The following is a 16315-nucleotide window of genomic DNA, read 5'->3' as shown; positions in this document are numbered from 1 at the left end:
GATTGTAGTGCAAGGACAGTCGATGTCAATGTTAACGTATCAGAGTTAAGATCATATGAATCCTATGGTAGCTTTGTGGCCTTGGATCATAACCCTGCCTCATGGGGACTCTTGGGTGGACATGATTCCCAGTTTCTTTTGCCGAATCCCATAAGGATTCCACGAGGGAACTTATCCCCAGTTGTATATGCTGATCAGCCCCATTGGGATTTCATGGTAGAACTGGTCCCCAGTTTTGTTTGTTTATTGGCCCTGCTGTCATGTCATATATGTTAGAAATATTTCCCACTTTTCTATGCTGATTTGCCCTATAGGGATTCGTGGCAGAATTGCTTCTCAGTTTCACATACTGATCAGCACTATGGGGACTAAATGGGAGATTTGATTGCTGGTTTCCTATGCTGATCATGTCCATGGTGATTCAGGTGCAGACTACTCAGAGCTGCTAGGTTCTGCTAGGTCAAGCTAGAAATGTATCCAAATCAACCTATGCTGATTGCAAGAGGGGATTTTGAGGATCGGGTGGTCAGACTCAGACATGTACCCTGATAGCATGGATTAAGGCTCATTATATCAGTTACAGAAATGTCTCACACAGATTATGTAGAATGGCGTTTCCTATTCTCGCGGTACTTACGGATATCGGCTGAAAAAATAACACAAACAACTCTTATCGTATGAATGATAGTTGTTTTTAAAGAAAGGGCCTTCTCTTTAACATCTACATCTATCAGCTGCTAGATCCATCAGGTGAATTACCACTTGTGAGCCCGGTGATAAACAATGTCATCTGCCATTGACGAAATGAGATTTCTCCCATTCTCGTGGTATAACGAGGAATTAACATTATGGAGTGTATGGAGGAGCAATCCTGTCGGAAAGGGCGGAAAATGTTATGATATGTCCATGTTGGTATAAACTCCCCAATATTCGTGACATTGCAAGATTTTGATCACTTGCAGACCACTTCCTAGTTACAGACGGTGATGTAAACAACCGCTCGGTGTCGCGCATCGGCGAATTCAGCAGAAAACGTGTTTACCGCGAGAATAGAAAACCCACGAGAATATAGGAGACGGACCTATACAGGCAGCCACCATATAACTAGAATATAACCGAGTTCAGCATCAGACAACAAATTTAAAAACTCAGACCATAAAATGAGACTAAAATGTTGGGTTTAATTATCCCCCGCAACTTCATTGTTGCGGGGGATATAGAAACGAGTTCCGTCCGTCCATCCGTGCGTCCGTCCGTCACACTTTGTCCGAAGCATATCTCCTAAACTATTCGTGATAGCTTAACTAAACTTGGTACACATGTCAACCATGATCCCTAGATGTGCCTCTTGGGGGTTAGACCCAGATGTGAATTTTATTTTTTGCGGTTTCCATGGAAACGTGACTTATGCTGTGACTGAGGATGTCATCTTGTCCGGAGCAGATCTCCTAAACTATACATGCTAGCTTCATCGACTTGGTACACATATCAAGCATGATGCCTAGATGTGCCTTTTGGGGGTTAGACCCAGATACGAATTTTAGTTTTTGCTGTTTCCATGGAAACGTGACATGCTGTGGCTATGAGGATGTCATCTTGTCCGGAGCAGATCTCCCCAACTACACATGCTAGCTTCATCAAACTTGGTACACATTTCAAGCATGATCCCTAGATGTGGCTTTTGGGGGTTAGACCCAGATATGAATTTAATTTTTTTGTGTTTCCATTGAAACGTGACTTATGCTGTGGCTAAGGATGTCATCTTGTTGCAATGGCAACAAGTTGAACTGGTTTGATGGTAGTGCTCCTCTCTGGAGCAGATCTTAAAACCTTTCAATACTCTCCTTCCACTTTACACTCCAAAACATTTGACATAATCATAACTAGTAGACATATTCACAAAGAGTATTTTGCGAGGGCAGGAGATATTGATGACTTTGTCTTCTTGTTACATTTGTAGGAAAGAAGCGATGTGCCAAAAATGCTCGCCAGACTCTGAAAGTTCTCAGTGATCTCCTGGGCCATGACAACACAGAGGTAAAATTTATAGTGCAACCACCTAGATTATTATTTTCAGGTCTTATAGCTGAAGTATTGCCTACTTGCATGTTATAAGGATTGTCTAGTACAAGCCATTAGGGATTCTGGGTCAGAATTGGTCCAGGAAAATTCCAGTCTTAATAACTATTGGCTCAGTGTGCCATGGTTAGATGCCTTGATGATGTTGATGATTGCTTATGATATCAGTCTCTGGACTGTCTGGCTTGGTAGAGCAGAAATAAAGAAACAGAACCTGATATCCCTACCTTATATGACAACACACATCCAGATGCACCCTGTTTACAGTAACTTTTCTCTATGTTTGATGAATCAAGTTGCCATGGACCTCCCCATGTAACTTTATACTGTAATCTCATCAAACTGGGAATTCATTATAACTTGTGGGTATCACATTGTGTTTTATTACCTCACTTATTTTGATCATGAATTAAAGATATGTTATGGGGGTACCAGTTGTCTCAGATGCCACAATTTGCTGTGAAGTATTGCATGCTGAGACATGACAGAAATCTATAATCATGGATTCAAATTACTGACTATGATTCCAGCTTTTTCAGCACTGGAGCCATGCACAGGGTTCATGGTTAAATCATGGACCAGCATTTCTTTGAGCTTTCCTCCCATGTTGTGCTTATATCCAAGGTTATAACTGGACAACTGTTAAAAGTTCAACCAACCTCACTTTCATTTCCCTCACAACATGCTGACAAGCCATGTTACAACTTCTACAACATTCTGTGCAAATGGGAACCCATATTACTGAAATTCCTAGGTGACCATAAATCTAAGCTGTGGAAATGTTATCCTCTTTGTTTCCTTACAGATACTGCCCTATGTGAATGGTGCCTTGTACAGCATCCTGGCCATTCCCTCCATCAGAGAAGCAGCTAAAGCTATGGTATGTTATTACAAGGAGCATGACCAGCATCTGGTGATAACCCTACTATGTTGCTACAGTGAAATGTGGCTGAGTAGAACCCCATTACACTGCCATGGTTCAGAGAAACTTTGAAAAGTACTTGAGTTGATCTTGAAAAGTGCTTATTTAAGATCAGTGGTTTGAATCTCCTTGATTTTAATACTTTAAAATATTTGAATTTCTAATTAGTGAAGATCCAGGCTACACTTTGCTCTCATCCATCTATGCTTGCTGTAAGAGGCAACTAATGGGATTACGTGGTCAGGTTCACTAACTTGATTGACACATGTCATCATATACATATTGGGCGGGTTCAATCGACGATGTCAATCAATGGATAGTCTATTGCTCTAACATAGACTGAATTATTTACAGATGGACATTATTTGTCTGGAATATTGCTGAGTGTGGCATTAAACAACAATCAACCTGAGTACTAGCATGTAAGCTCAGATAGCTTCCCAACCTTCACCGCCTCCGTGGTGTAGTGGTTAGAGCGTCCGCCCGGAGAGCGGAAGGTCGTGGGTTTGATCCCCGACCGCGTCATACCAAAAGACGTTAAAATATGGTACTTGTTGGTGCCTGCCTGGCGCTCGGATTGACAACTTATTGCAATAGAGGAGACGTTCACACGAGGATAACGGTGTTAGCATCTACACCGAGACATCACATCTGCTGCAATAAGAAATTGTCAATCCATATAATTTGTCAGTATATTCTTCTGTCAGTATATTGTATAGAATTGTTTTATCTTTAATGTCACCATGACATTAGATATCAAATGTTTGGCTCCGGAAGACTCACTGAAGGAGGAACGTCTCCATGGTGTAGTTGTTAGAGCATCCGCCCGGAGAGCAGAAGGTCGCGGGTTCGATCCCGGACCGCATCATACCCAAAAATGTTAAAATATGGTACTTGTTGGTCTGGCGCTCGGCATTAATGGGTACAACAAGGACTGGTCGGCTCGGAGTCAGTATAATGTGTCTGAGTGGGGTATTCATGCTTCACTGTGGCATGGTATCTCAGTGGACTAGCACTATAAAACCAGCTTAAGTCTGGGCTAGTACAAGCAGCCGCACATTCACATACACACGCATGTACGTCGTCACATGAGTGAAATATTCTCAAGCACGACGTTAAACCCAGTTTCACCTCACCTCACTTTCTCTACCTTCATGCCAAACACTTTATTTCAGGATATGGAAGAAATTCTTCGATGTTTTATAAAAGATGGGCAACAAGACATGAACAGGCAGATAGAGTTCATCATTAAACAATTAAATTCAAGTAAGTCTTCACTGAGTTTTTGACGATGTAGACAAATATTTTTTAATACTATACATATCACTGGTCCCCTTTCAGGGCCGTATGTAGCGCTGAGGGGCTCACCAGGCTAAGGAGGCTACGCTCTCTAGTATTTTTTCACAGATTATTTTTTGTACATCAAAGTATTGATATAACACTCTTTTAACGTGGATAGTGGATTAAGAAAAGTCAACTACGGCCCTGCCTTTCAAAAATGCAATTTGAAAAAGCAAGGATCAGAATCAGGGCAAATCTGGGATTCAGACCAATGACCAGCAGATCCTGGCAGCCATGGGATCCAAGACAAAAGAGATCCATCATGTTTAGACTGACTGAGTTTGGTTTTACGCCGCTTTTAGCAATATTCCAGCAACATCACGGCGGGGAACACCAGAAATGGGCTTCACACATTGTACCCATGTGGGGAATCGAACCCGGGTCTTTGGCGTGACGAGCCAACGCTTTAACCACTAGACTACCCCACCGCCCCTATCATGTTTAGAGTTGCAGTGTATTAATGTACATGACTCTGATACCTATAGGGACTCTGGATTAGAATAGGTCCCCAGGATTCTATGCTGGCATAAGCATTGACTTAATAGATTTGTGGTCAATAGTGTGGTTGATTGAGAGTCATATTACCCCAACTTTGTTGGTGTTTGTTTATAAGATCAGTCACTGACTTGTGTGGTCCAGACTCAGTTACTTACACCATCATATAGCGATGGAGTGAGTGTTACAGACCAGTAAAAGATTCAGATTTTGTTGATGTTTCTTGCTCCAGATGAAGCTGGTGATGAGTATGAGTCTGATGATGAGGAAGAAGATGATGATGATGAGGTGAGGAATAATATAAACGGTGGAAGGCTGTTTAAAATGTTCTCTGGAGATTCATGACGTTAATAACATATATTGGTGGCCTGTATTGCAATACAGGAGTTGTCAATCCATAAAATTTGTTTGTCTTCATCATACCAGCTTCTAAATGCAAATCGTATTCATCGTATTCTTCCAGGAGGACCAAGACGCTTTAGAGGCTGATTTGGACAAGGAGGAGATGATCAGACCTCAGCCTGGTGAACTGGCCGGGGAGTCCATGTTGTGTCGAGACTACCAGGGTGAGGCAGACAGCTCCAGCAAGAAGAGGGTGAGTTGGGTATACAATGTAGTCAGGTAGAAGCCATGGAATCCAGTCTTCTAGCAGGAAGATCTTGTGTGTAGACTACCAGGGTGAGTTGGACAGCTCAAGCTGGAAGAGGGTGAGTTGGGTGTACAATGTAGGGTATACAATGGAGTCAGGTGTTGGTATAAGCCATGGTGTATATGTTGTGTGTAGACTACCAGGGTGAGGCAGACAGCTCCAGCTGGAGAGGCCAGGGTGAGGCAGACAGCTCCAGCAGGAAGAGGGTGAGTTGGGTGTACAATGTAGTCAGGTAGAAGCCATGGAGTCCATGTTGTGTGTAGACTACCAGGGTGAGGCAGACAGCTCCAGCAGGAAGAGGGTGAGTTGGGTGTACAATGTAGTCAGGTAGAAGCCATGGAGTCCAGACTGTTCTAGCAGGAAGAGGGTGAGTTGCTATATAGACAAGCATGCTGCTTTTGCAAGGCACTATGTACTGGGACTCATTATCTCATCTCTCCTACAGCATACAGACCGAGTATCAATGCACGAGCCCCTGACACGCCCAGCCACCCCCAGTCAGAGACGAGCAGCAGAAAACACAGCACCACGGTGAGTCACTGAGTGTATTAGCCCATGAGTGTGATAGTGGCATGATGTGATGATAGGCTAGAATGAGACTTTGTCAGACTTTTATAAACATTATAATTATAAGACATTTTAGAAGATGATGACAATAAGGTCAATTGACTTAAGCTTGATAAATGTACTTGTGTCTATTCGTGATTAATAACATACACAACATCAAACCCTGTAAGGCACATCTCTTTTTGACCGCCGCGCAGTGGTGTAGTGAGTGGTTAAGCCGCCCGAGTCGAGGAAGGTCGCTGGTTCGATCCCCGGCTGGGTCATACCAAAAGACGTTAACATATGGTACTTGTTGGTCCCTGCCTGGCGCTCGGCATTAATGGGTACAACAAGGACTGGTCGGCTCGGAGTCAGTATAATGTGTCTGAGTGGGGTATTCTTGCTTCACTGCGGCATGGTATCTCAGTGGGCTAGCACTATAAAACCAGCTTCAGTCTGGGCTAGTACAAGCAGCCGCACATACACATACACACGCATGCACGTCGTCATATGAGCGAAATATTCTCAAGCACGATGTTAAACCCAATTCCACCACCACCACCACCACATCTCTTTTATTTTACATACTTATTCATCAAAATGTGTAGGTGATAATACACATAAGTTACTGTTAGTCATGTGAGAATAAGTAACTCAAATCATTGATAAATTTTATTGGATTTTATGTGTTTTCGACTCAACTGATTTACATCTCAAAGTATGTTCAGTTTTTAGCATTGGCTTTAATGATAGTAAATGTGCCTTTCAAGAACATAATTAAGAGTTGTCCTATTGTAGACTTGTTTGACAAACGTCTCACAATGTTTTGTGACTGGGAAGTAGGAAATGCGCCAGTGTAAGTTTGATTGTGTTCCATATAACTCTTATTCTACTTTGTTTGTAACTATTATCCTTTTAGTATAGGCTGTGCATTTAAGACAAAGTTTTCATAGTGAAATTTCAGTATTGTATTGTGATGTTTCACTGTCATTTATGTCATACAACACATTGGAACATCTAGAATCCACTGACAATGTAAATGTGGTTGTCTCCCTTGGTATAGTACGGGGGAGGTGATAGGCCTCCATCACGCAACAATCCCAGCCGGCCGAACACAGGAAGCAAGGATATAACAGTACGACCACCTACACGCAGTGGCAGTCGACCCAATTCTCAGGAGAGCGGTACGTACACGATCTATTCTGACACTATATAGATGGCTTTATTCAGTGACTTGTGTTATCGTATCCTGGTGATTGGATTGTAGCTTCCAACATCATTCACCGAATAGTCCTGTCAAAACTTTATTCTTTTACAGACCGCCTTCATACAGATGAATATTGCTGACAATGGCTTTAAACAAATAAACAAGTTAAAACATATGGTATCAAGAGTGGAAATAACCCATTGCCCGACGCCCAAGTCCAGTGTTTTTTTCTGTCGGGCAAGCAAATTTGTATATCACACTGTACCGGTGTCCAGTTGACTTTCCAATATTAATTATGTTGTTTATTTTAAAAATCAACAAGAAAACGGCCGGTATAGTGGAAAAATTATCAGGGCAAGTGATTTTACATGTGCCACTGTACCAGAGTACACTAGCAAATTTAAAGTTATTTCCACACCTGGGTATCGGATCTTGTTGCTGAGGGAAAGAAGTAAATGTTATCCAACATAAGCATTATAATAGTCATATTCGATACACTGTTCAATAATCAAGTCTTGGTCAGGATAACATATCGTTGACACCTAGAGTAATGCCTCGTGGATATCCGGGTTAGAATTGGTCTTCAGCAACCCGTGCTTGTTGCAAGAGCCAACTAATGGGATCGGGTGGTCAGGCTCACTGACTTGGTTGACATCGATGCTTATGATGTTGATCATTGGATTGTCTGGTCCAGACTCGATATTTTCAGACTGCTGCAATGTAGATGGAATATTGCTGAGTGCAGTGTTAAACAACAAACAAACAGACAGACAAACAAACAAACCTAGAATATGAAATACACAATGCCATTTTAGAAAGTGGTCAAATGTAACATATGTCAGGTTTTTCACATTGGTGTATAGTCCCATTGGTCACCCAAGATAGCAACTAAATGCATGATGTCCGCAGTTCTTTAAAAAGTAATTTAGTTAGCCAACCCACAAAAAGTACTAGAATCTGTACTTTACTGAAAAAGTGTAATCCCAAATATAACATATGTTAAACCTAGAGTAGTAACACACAGTCAGCCAGGTCACACATTGTAGCCAGTTAATCCACACTCAGCTCTTTAGATTTTGATTTATTACACTTCACCAGCAGTATTTAATCTATGCAACGGTGGCCTGCACCAGACAATCCAGGGATTGATATTGTGAGCATCAATCCATGCCATTAGGGTATGATGGCTCATGTGTAACTAGGTCACTGAGCCACCCAATCTGTTTAATTGCCTCTTATATCATCATATGATGTCATGTTTAATTCTAATCCAGCATCCCCATCAAATCTTACTCTTGTATGAGTGTTGATTCTTTTCCCAGGCCGACGTACATCAAGTCAGGCTAGCGACCGCCACCTCAGACCATCCACTAAAGCAATGGAGAAACTTGGTGCAGGAGCAAAGTAGGTTCATGAGCAAACAATGTAGGTTCATATACCTCATATTGATTGGCTGATCTTACCTCTATTATTTTCAATGTACCCGCTTGGCAATGCTCTTCTATTATTTCAATGTACCCGCATCAAGTGAGTAACATTTCAATGTACCCCGCTGTCAATGGCGACTCATTCTGTACATCGTGGAAGTAATTCTTTATCTGGAATAACATTGAATCACGTATGATGTACGGAAATTACCGATGTTTTGCGAATGCAAATTGATGGAAGGGAGATAACTCTAAATCTGTTTTTCTTGTCAGCAAAATCTAGCGATGGCTACAAAAAGATTTGTACACGTGCTTCAAACAATTCAAAATTAACATTAAGGTGTTCGGTAAGATAATTACGTTGTTCACTGGTCCCTTGGGGCCCATGGGTTGATCTACCCTCGATGTTTGTTTATGGGCTCAGGGAACATAAACAAACATCGAGGGTACATCAACCCATGCCCCTCGTGACAAGTGAACAACTTATAATGTACTGATGAATAAAATTACTGGAACATTATGATGCTTTATTGAAAAGATACTGATTACAGCTGTGTTCAAAAGAACAGGTCATAACCACAAAAGAAGTCTGATCTGTCAGTGTGTTTCCTAAATAACAACTAGTTCTCTTCTTTCAATGATGTATTGTTCCAAGCCCTTGCTTCTCTCAAAGGCTGTCACCTTTTTAGTTTCTGTCAACATGAATTCTTTTAGTGTCATTTAGAAGCTGGTATGATGAAGAGGAACTAATTTTATGGATTGACAGCTTATTGCAATAGAGGAGACGTTCAGACCTAGATAACAGTATAAGCATCTACACCAAAACCACGTCTGCTGCAATAAGAAATTGTCAATCCATATAATTTGTACTTCTTCTGTCAGTATATTGTATAGAATTGTTTTATCTTTAATGTCACCATGACATTAAATATCAAACGTTTGGCTACGGAAGACTCATTGAAGGAGGACCGTCTCCGTGGTGTAGTGGTTAGAGCGTCCACCCGGAGTGCGGAAGGTTGCGGGTTTGATCCCCGACCGCGTCATTCCAAAAGACATTAAAATATGATACTTGTTGGTCACTGCCTGGCGCTCGGCATTAATGGGTACAACAAGGACTGGTCGGCTCGAAGTCAGTTTAATGTGTCTGAGTGGGGTATTCATGCTTCACTGCGGCATGGTATCTCAGTGGGCTAGCACTATAAAACCAGCTTAAGTCTGGGCTAGTACAAGCTGCCACACATACACATACACACGCATGCACGTCATATGAGCGAAATATTCTCAAGCACGACGTTAAACCCAATTTCACCTCACCTCATTGAAAGAGGTTGCAGGTAACAACTCTGAAGGTAGCCAGAGAAAATTGTCAAGGGAGATAACTGTTGGATGAAATGTCAATGTTATTTTCAGTGTCAATGAGTATGCAAGTGCTTTTGGTTCTCGCCCTCGCATTCCACGAACCCCAGGCCCTGATAACTTGAAGCGTCCCTCATCTGGCTCCAGTAGAAGTTCCATCTCCAAGAACCCTCCTCAACCCCAATATTCTGAGTCAGGGCCCCGTCCTAAGTTCGGCAGGGAAAACTGGTAAGTTACCTGAAGTAAATGGGATACAATCCTCTGTGTGTTCCATACAAAATCTTAATGTTTAACTTTATTTCTTTTAGAAAAATGTACATGGTCAGGTCTATCTGGATTATCTGACTGCAGGCAAAAGCTTTAGATGTGTTGAATATAGAACTAGAAAACTAAATATTTTATGTTATTTTTTTACATAGGACATGCTTTCAACATATTAAGCTTAATGTTGTGAAGATCCGGGTTAGAATTGATCTTCAGTAACCCATGCTTGTCATAAGAGGCGACTAACTTGATTGGGTAGTCAGGCTCGCTGACTTGGTTGACACATGTCATCGTTATCCCAATTGAGTATATTGATGCTCATGTTGATCACTGGATTGTCTGGTCCAGACTCGATTATTTACAGACCGCCGCCATATAGCTGGAATATTGCTGAGTGCAGCGTAAAACTAAACTCACTCACTCATGTTGATAATTTTGTGATCTCTGAGTAGAATGACTGGAATTTGTTCCTGAAACTCATGGAAAAAACGTTTTGTTATCAGGAGAGAAACATGGAAAAAAACTAGAAAGAATATGTATTCTGAAGTGCTAACCTAGCATTCTAACTGGACACAAGCTTCCAGTTGGTAAAAGTTTGGTAAAAGCAATGACTGTAACATTTTATTATGTAACATTTGACTTCAGTGTTTGGAAACATGAAATATCTTAAAGGAAAACCAAGTTCTATGGATAGTCAACTTCTTTATTGCAATGAGTGTGACATTTCGGCGTAGGTACTAACGCTGTTAGTTGTGTTGGCTTTGGTGGTTGCTAATTTTTAGTTTTCAACCAAACCCTTCTGAGGTCAACTATTACTGGATGCCTTCATATCCTGAATGTAAAATGTTTCTTCCTGCTTGTGTACAAAGTCAAACACAGCAGAAGAAATTATGTCATCATCATTTGCAAAATGCACACCAGTACGAGTATGTGAACAGGTGGGACCTGATAGTTCCAAATATGGCGAATATGGAGGATGCTCAAAGATTTCAAGCCACATTCATGCATTGTCGCCATGGCAACAACAGACATGTGCACAGTGCATTGTCTTGGTGGAACAAAACACCTTTGGTGACTTTGGTGACGACATTTACACAGAACCTTTCAGTCACCCCACATGTGTGGTATTCTTTTGTATTTTGTCACATGGTGTATCAAACTAGAAAATATAGTTGGAATATTGCTGAGTGTATCAAACTAGAAAATCTGAAAACATGATTATAAATAAATATATTGGTCATGTATATATATGTATGAAAAGTAGGTGGAGATACTGTCTAAGTAAACTTAAGCTCAGTATTATTCGTTACACTGCTTATACTGAGTCTAAAAAAAACCTATTAGAAGGTCGCGTCAGCTAACCTTTTCAATCGACCAATCAGAACACAGCTTACCAAATCGCGAAAGTTAACATTCGCACATACCTTTTGAACTTTTACCTCGAAAAAGTTTATACCCGAACGATTCCGAATGCTATTTTCCGTACGATCGCACTTCCGAGTGATGCACATGGAGGACGCCACAACAGTGAGTAAACAGTTGCTGAAATAGGCGTTTTGTCAATATTCAAGGATGTCAGCTTGCAGAAATATTAGCTGATGGTAACCATGTCATCAGAAAGCGTATATACTGCAGGTCAAATATCTGTGTTTTATGCAGATTTTCGTTTGTTGAGAGATCAGTATCAGTGACCGGGGAATTTTGTAAGTCCTGCAAACCCTAAACAGTAGCCGTTGTCTGATTGGTTAAATCCGTTCAGCCATCTCGCATTTGATTGGACGGTCATAGGTCGCTCAAAGGTTAGCTGACGCAACCTTCTACTAGGGTTTGTTAGACTCAGTATAGCTGTGTAATGAATAATACTGAGACTAAGTTTACTTAGACTGGTTGAGATAAGGCTTTCTACCGTGAAGTTTGCTTTATGTATTCCAACCTGTTTGTTTCCTAGCATGATAGTTGTCACTGGATGTATGCAGGTGAGTATGGAGACATGGCTGTCCTCACTGCTGAATCCTTCTGTCTTTGTGTACATGGTCCCTAATCCTTGGTTCTGTAAACACACACTTTTAAGACCAATATGCATGGTAGATTCTCAGATCTGTGGCATTTCTCAAACTCTGGTTGGGAATTCTATTCAGAAATGTCCTTCTGGAGCCCATGTTTGGGTAGTACAGTCAGGACAATATGACATCAGTACCTCTTGTTACCTGTATCCATTGTTAGGTTACCCATCAAGATCTGAGTAGAGTTGGTCTTCAGTAACCCATGCTTGGCGTAAGAGCCGACTAACCGGATCGGGTGGTCAGGGTTGCTGACTTGGTTGACACATGTCATCGTATACCATTTGTGTAGATCGATGCTCATGATGTTGATCACTGGATTGATTACAGACCTGCCATAGATCTGAATCAGGCTAAAATATTGTCATCTTCGGAAGAAGGCAACCAAGTTAGCAACATCCTACATATGCGGAACAAAGCTTTTCAGTAAACCATCAGGACCTGATCTCAGATGGAATCAGAGATGTTTGGTTCAGCATTTTCTTTCCAGGGAGGTGACATCCTCAAATATTATGAACAAAGGAACCAATTCGACAATACATTAAAACAAACTCCATGTAATTAAATCAGTGTATCTTGCCTCTGGTTGAATATCTTTCGTTAACAGAACTACAATATTTCTAAATGTATGAATTACTCTTTTGCTTCCTAACTGAATGACATTATTTTGAAATTAGTAATCCTTTATTTATTTATTGTACTATGTACCAGTCTCACCACCTTCTCTCAACACAATGTTGTTTTTATTACAAAAACCTGTTCTTGTTTTAGTTGATTTCATTTATGTATCATTCACTTACAAGTGATATCTTGTGTGTGTGTGTGTGTGTGTGTGTGTGTGTGTGTGTGTGTGTGTGTGTGTGTGCACGCGTGCATATATGTGTGGTTCCTGGTTGTGCATATATTGGTTCCTGGTTGTCAAGGGGGCCATCACGTAGGAGTACTGTGCAGAGTTATATCCCTTGACCTTACCAGGATCTACTGGTCATGGGTTTAAATCCCAGATTAGCACTGGTTATAATCCTTTAATCAGTTGTTCATAGTCACCATACCCCAGTGCCTCCTGAGAGGGTATGTAAGTCCCACAACTTTCAAAGTCAATTTCGACCTACAAAAATATTTTAATCGAAGAATAATTGTTGTTTTAAATAATGGCTAAATTTCACTACAATCACCAGTGGCTGAAGGGATGGTGTAAATCCAGCTAGGGTCCATGCAGGTAGCCAAAGTACTGTAAGTCCCCATGGTCCCTAGCATGGTGATCAGCCTTCAGTTGCTGGCGATATATAGCCCATTTTTACATTGTATTGTCCAAAAATAGTTTTCTACTTTTAAAGATATATGCTAGCTAGTTTTAACTCATTTTGTGATAATCTAGTAATTTTACTGTCCTTCGTTGACAGGGTTTTATATATTATATGTATGTATTATGAATTTAGAACTAGTTTTAGTCACAATATGGCTGAAATATTGCCAATGTGACTTTAAATTTTAACTCACTCACTCACTCACTCACCATACCCCAGTGGACCAAAAGGCAATACGCTATCAGTGCTGTTCAGTTGTGTCCTTTGGTCATACCAGTGCTCACAGTTAGAGTGGATCTTAAATATTAAGTACAGTACATTTAGTCAATTAAAGAGGATCATCATTAATTCCATATTCTCTCTTGAGGTTACAAATGTATCTGATTTACATTTTACAAGGGCATATTTCTCTTGAAAAAATCTTTTCAAGGCTCTCAGCTCTCTTTGGTTGAAAGTATGTCTTTATAAAACATTTGTCATATTGTTACGAAAACATTTACTTCACAAGACCTTTGTTTCAGGCCTCAGATGAACTCTAACATTATCTGTGTAACATTTTCTCTCCTCCCTTGGCGTACTTCTAGGTTATCTAGAAGACAGGAAAGTATGTTGGTCTGAACACATATAGTGCGTTTGGCTCAAAAGCGGCCCGATGAATTGCAATCTAACTCAAAAACTAATATACATAACATACTCAATGAAACGCTGATCATAATCAAAATATCAGACCAACTCTGTTATTTGTTTGCAGAAGTTATGTCCTAAAATTAAAAAAGTTGTTTACAAACTATCATTAAAATATTGACACAGTTCACTATTTGCAGAAAGGGACAGCCAGGTGTTAGAGAAGCACGTGCACAAGTGCCGACAAAGTTATTGATTCATTAACCTGTGCTGTGCCATCTCCATCCTTTCTTGCACACCCGGCTGTCCCTTTCTCTGCACTCCTCCTCTCGTAACAAATAGTGAACTGTGTCGATATTTTAATGATAGTTTGTTAAACCTCCCTTAAACACCTCTCAAAATTGGTCTGACGTTTTCATTATGATCAGTGCTTCATTGAGTATTTTATGTTTATAAGTTTTCGAGTTAGATTGCAATTCATCGGTCCGCTTTTGAGCCAAACGGACGATAGTCCTGCTGCAGTGTTGTAAGAGTAGCCTCCCTTACATTGCAGGTGGCTCAAGTCCAAGGAAAGCCTCCACAAGCCACCCCAGCAACAGTCTACAGAACAGATGAAACCTTGCACCATTGTATAGCTCTGTGGTGTCTCTGTGTTGTGGAACTAACAGTCTTCTATACCTCGTGGCCATTACCAGCTGTGATATGTGACAATCTGTTTCATGTACGCCATCAAGATGCTTGTTGAAGGAGGTGACCAATCCACTGGAGGAGGTGTAATTTTCAAGAGCTTCATGTCCTGGAATAATAAAAATGTTGCATGGAAATCATTAGTTGAATATGTTTCTGTATTGTATAAGTAACAAACAAAAGTATGAATATGATTATATTAACTAGATATAATTTATTCCAGTTTCCTATGATTATGAAAGTAAACAAAGGGAGGTAATCTCTCTTTGCTGTACAATATCATTCTTTTCTTAATCTATGGTTAAGACATATTATTACTCAACAAATATATTTTATTGACAGGATTATTCAATGTTTGACTTGAGTGAACCGCCCCAGTTATCATCTAGTGCCAAATGATGTCCAGGCATGTCTGTAGACACACCCCTATCTAAACAGAAGCATCAGACAATAATTTATTGATCAAACAATCATTGTATGTATGGGGTTTAATGTATTTCCTGTTACTGAGACCTGCATATTTATCAGATTATGATACCAAGTTTATAGGTTGAGTTCAGGACATAATTAAGACTACTCATTACATAAATGATTTATGTTGGCTAACTGATTTACTGAATTCATGCATGGCTGGTTAGTGGAGATTTGGTTATTTGTGTATGATTAAGGAAGTGGTGGAACTCTTGTAAATATGAAACATCTAAAGAGAATGACCAGTCTTGAATTCCCAATGAAATAGTGAGTGAGTATTGTTTTACGCCACTTTTAGCATTATTCCAGCAATATCACAGCTTCACACAATGTACCCATGTGGGGAATTGAACCTGTGTCTTCAGCGTGATGAGCGAACGCTTTAACCACTAGGCTATCCCACCACCCCAACAATGAAATAGGTTCAAGTGTGTGTACAAGGCTACATTGCTATGGAATTTCTATCAGTGGATCATTAAAAATCCTGATCACAGGAAGTGTTTTTGGAAGGGATATTGCGTCATGTCCGGGGATGTCTGTAGAGACATAAGATATATTTCTATTTTATCTTTCAACAGTGCATGGTAGTATTGTGCCATGACAGGCAGGGTTGCTTCAGGTCAGTGAGTCAATGTCCAATTCTTCCCCAGATTGTTTACATTTGACCTTGGGTGTCTCTTGTTCTCAGGCATTTTGAAAAGCCCTGATAATTTTCATCACCAGGACCCTGATTCACAAAGCGTCCGTAGCATTAAAACATTCGTAAGCCTGTGGTAAACTATAGAGTTACGACAGAAGTTTCGAAGTTTCATGTGCAGTACTGTACCTCCAGCATGAGTGAGTGAGTATGGTTTTACGCTGCTTTTAGCAATATTCCAAT

General features: G+C 40.5%; 1 protein-coding gene across 1 annotated transcript in view; it reads left to right on the top strand.

Moving 5' to 3' along the window:
* LOC124273485 (lisH domain-containing protein ARMC9-like) overlaps positions 1-15101 on the top strand; it is a 39902-nt gene extending 24801 nt beyond the window's left edge. The window contains exons 17-28 of the mRNA XM_046708754.1: positions 1961-2037; positions 2885-2959; positions 4177-4267; positions 5070-5125; positions 5301-5432; positions 5932-6017; positions 7096-7135; positions 7183-7216; positions 8562-8643; positions 10077-10250; positions 12235-12262; positions 14831-15101. Of these exons, the coding sequence (XP_046564710.1) occupies positions 1961-2037; positions 2885-2959; positions 4177-4267; positions 5070-5125; positions 5301-5432; positions 5932-6017; positions 7096-7135; positions 7183-7216; positions 8562-8643; positions 10077-10250; positions 12235-12262; positions 14831-15022 (1067 nt within the window). The 3' untranslated portion in view covers positions 15023-15101. The remainder of the gene's footprint in view (positions 1-1960; positions 2038-2884; positions 2960-4176; positions 4268-5069; positions 5126-5300; positions 5433-5931; positions 6018-7095; positions 7136-7182; positions 7217-8561; positions 8644-10076; positions 10251-12234; positions 12263-14830) is intronic.
* Positions 15102-16315: the final 1214 nt, after the last annotated feature.

The sequence above is a fragment of the Haliotis rubra genome, unplaced genomic scaffold (genome assembly GCF_003918875.1).
Source record: "Haliotis rubra isolate DU_JTF1 unplaced genomic scaffold, ASM391887v1 Scf181, whole genome shotgun sequence".
Lineage (NCBI taxonomy): Eukaryota > Metazoa > Mollusca > Gastropoda > Lepetellida > Haliotidae > Haliotis > Haliotis rubra.
Note: the sequence above shows the minus strand (reverse complement) of the source record. Positions and strands in the feature narration are given on the sequence as shown.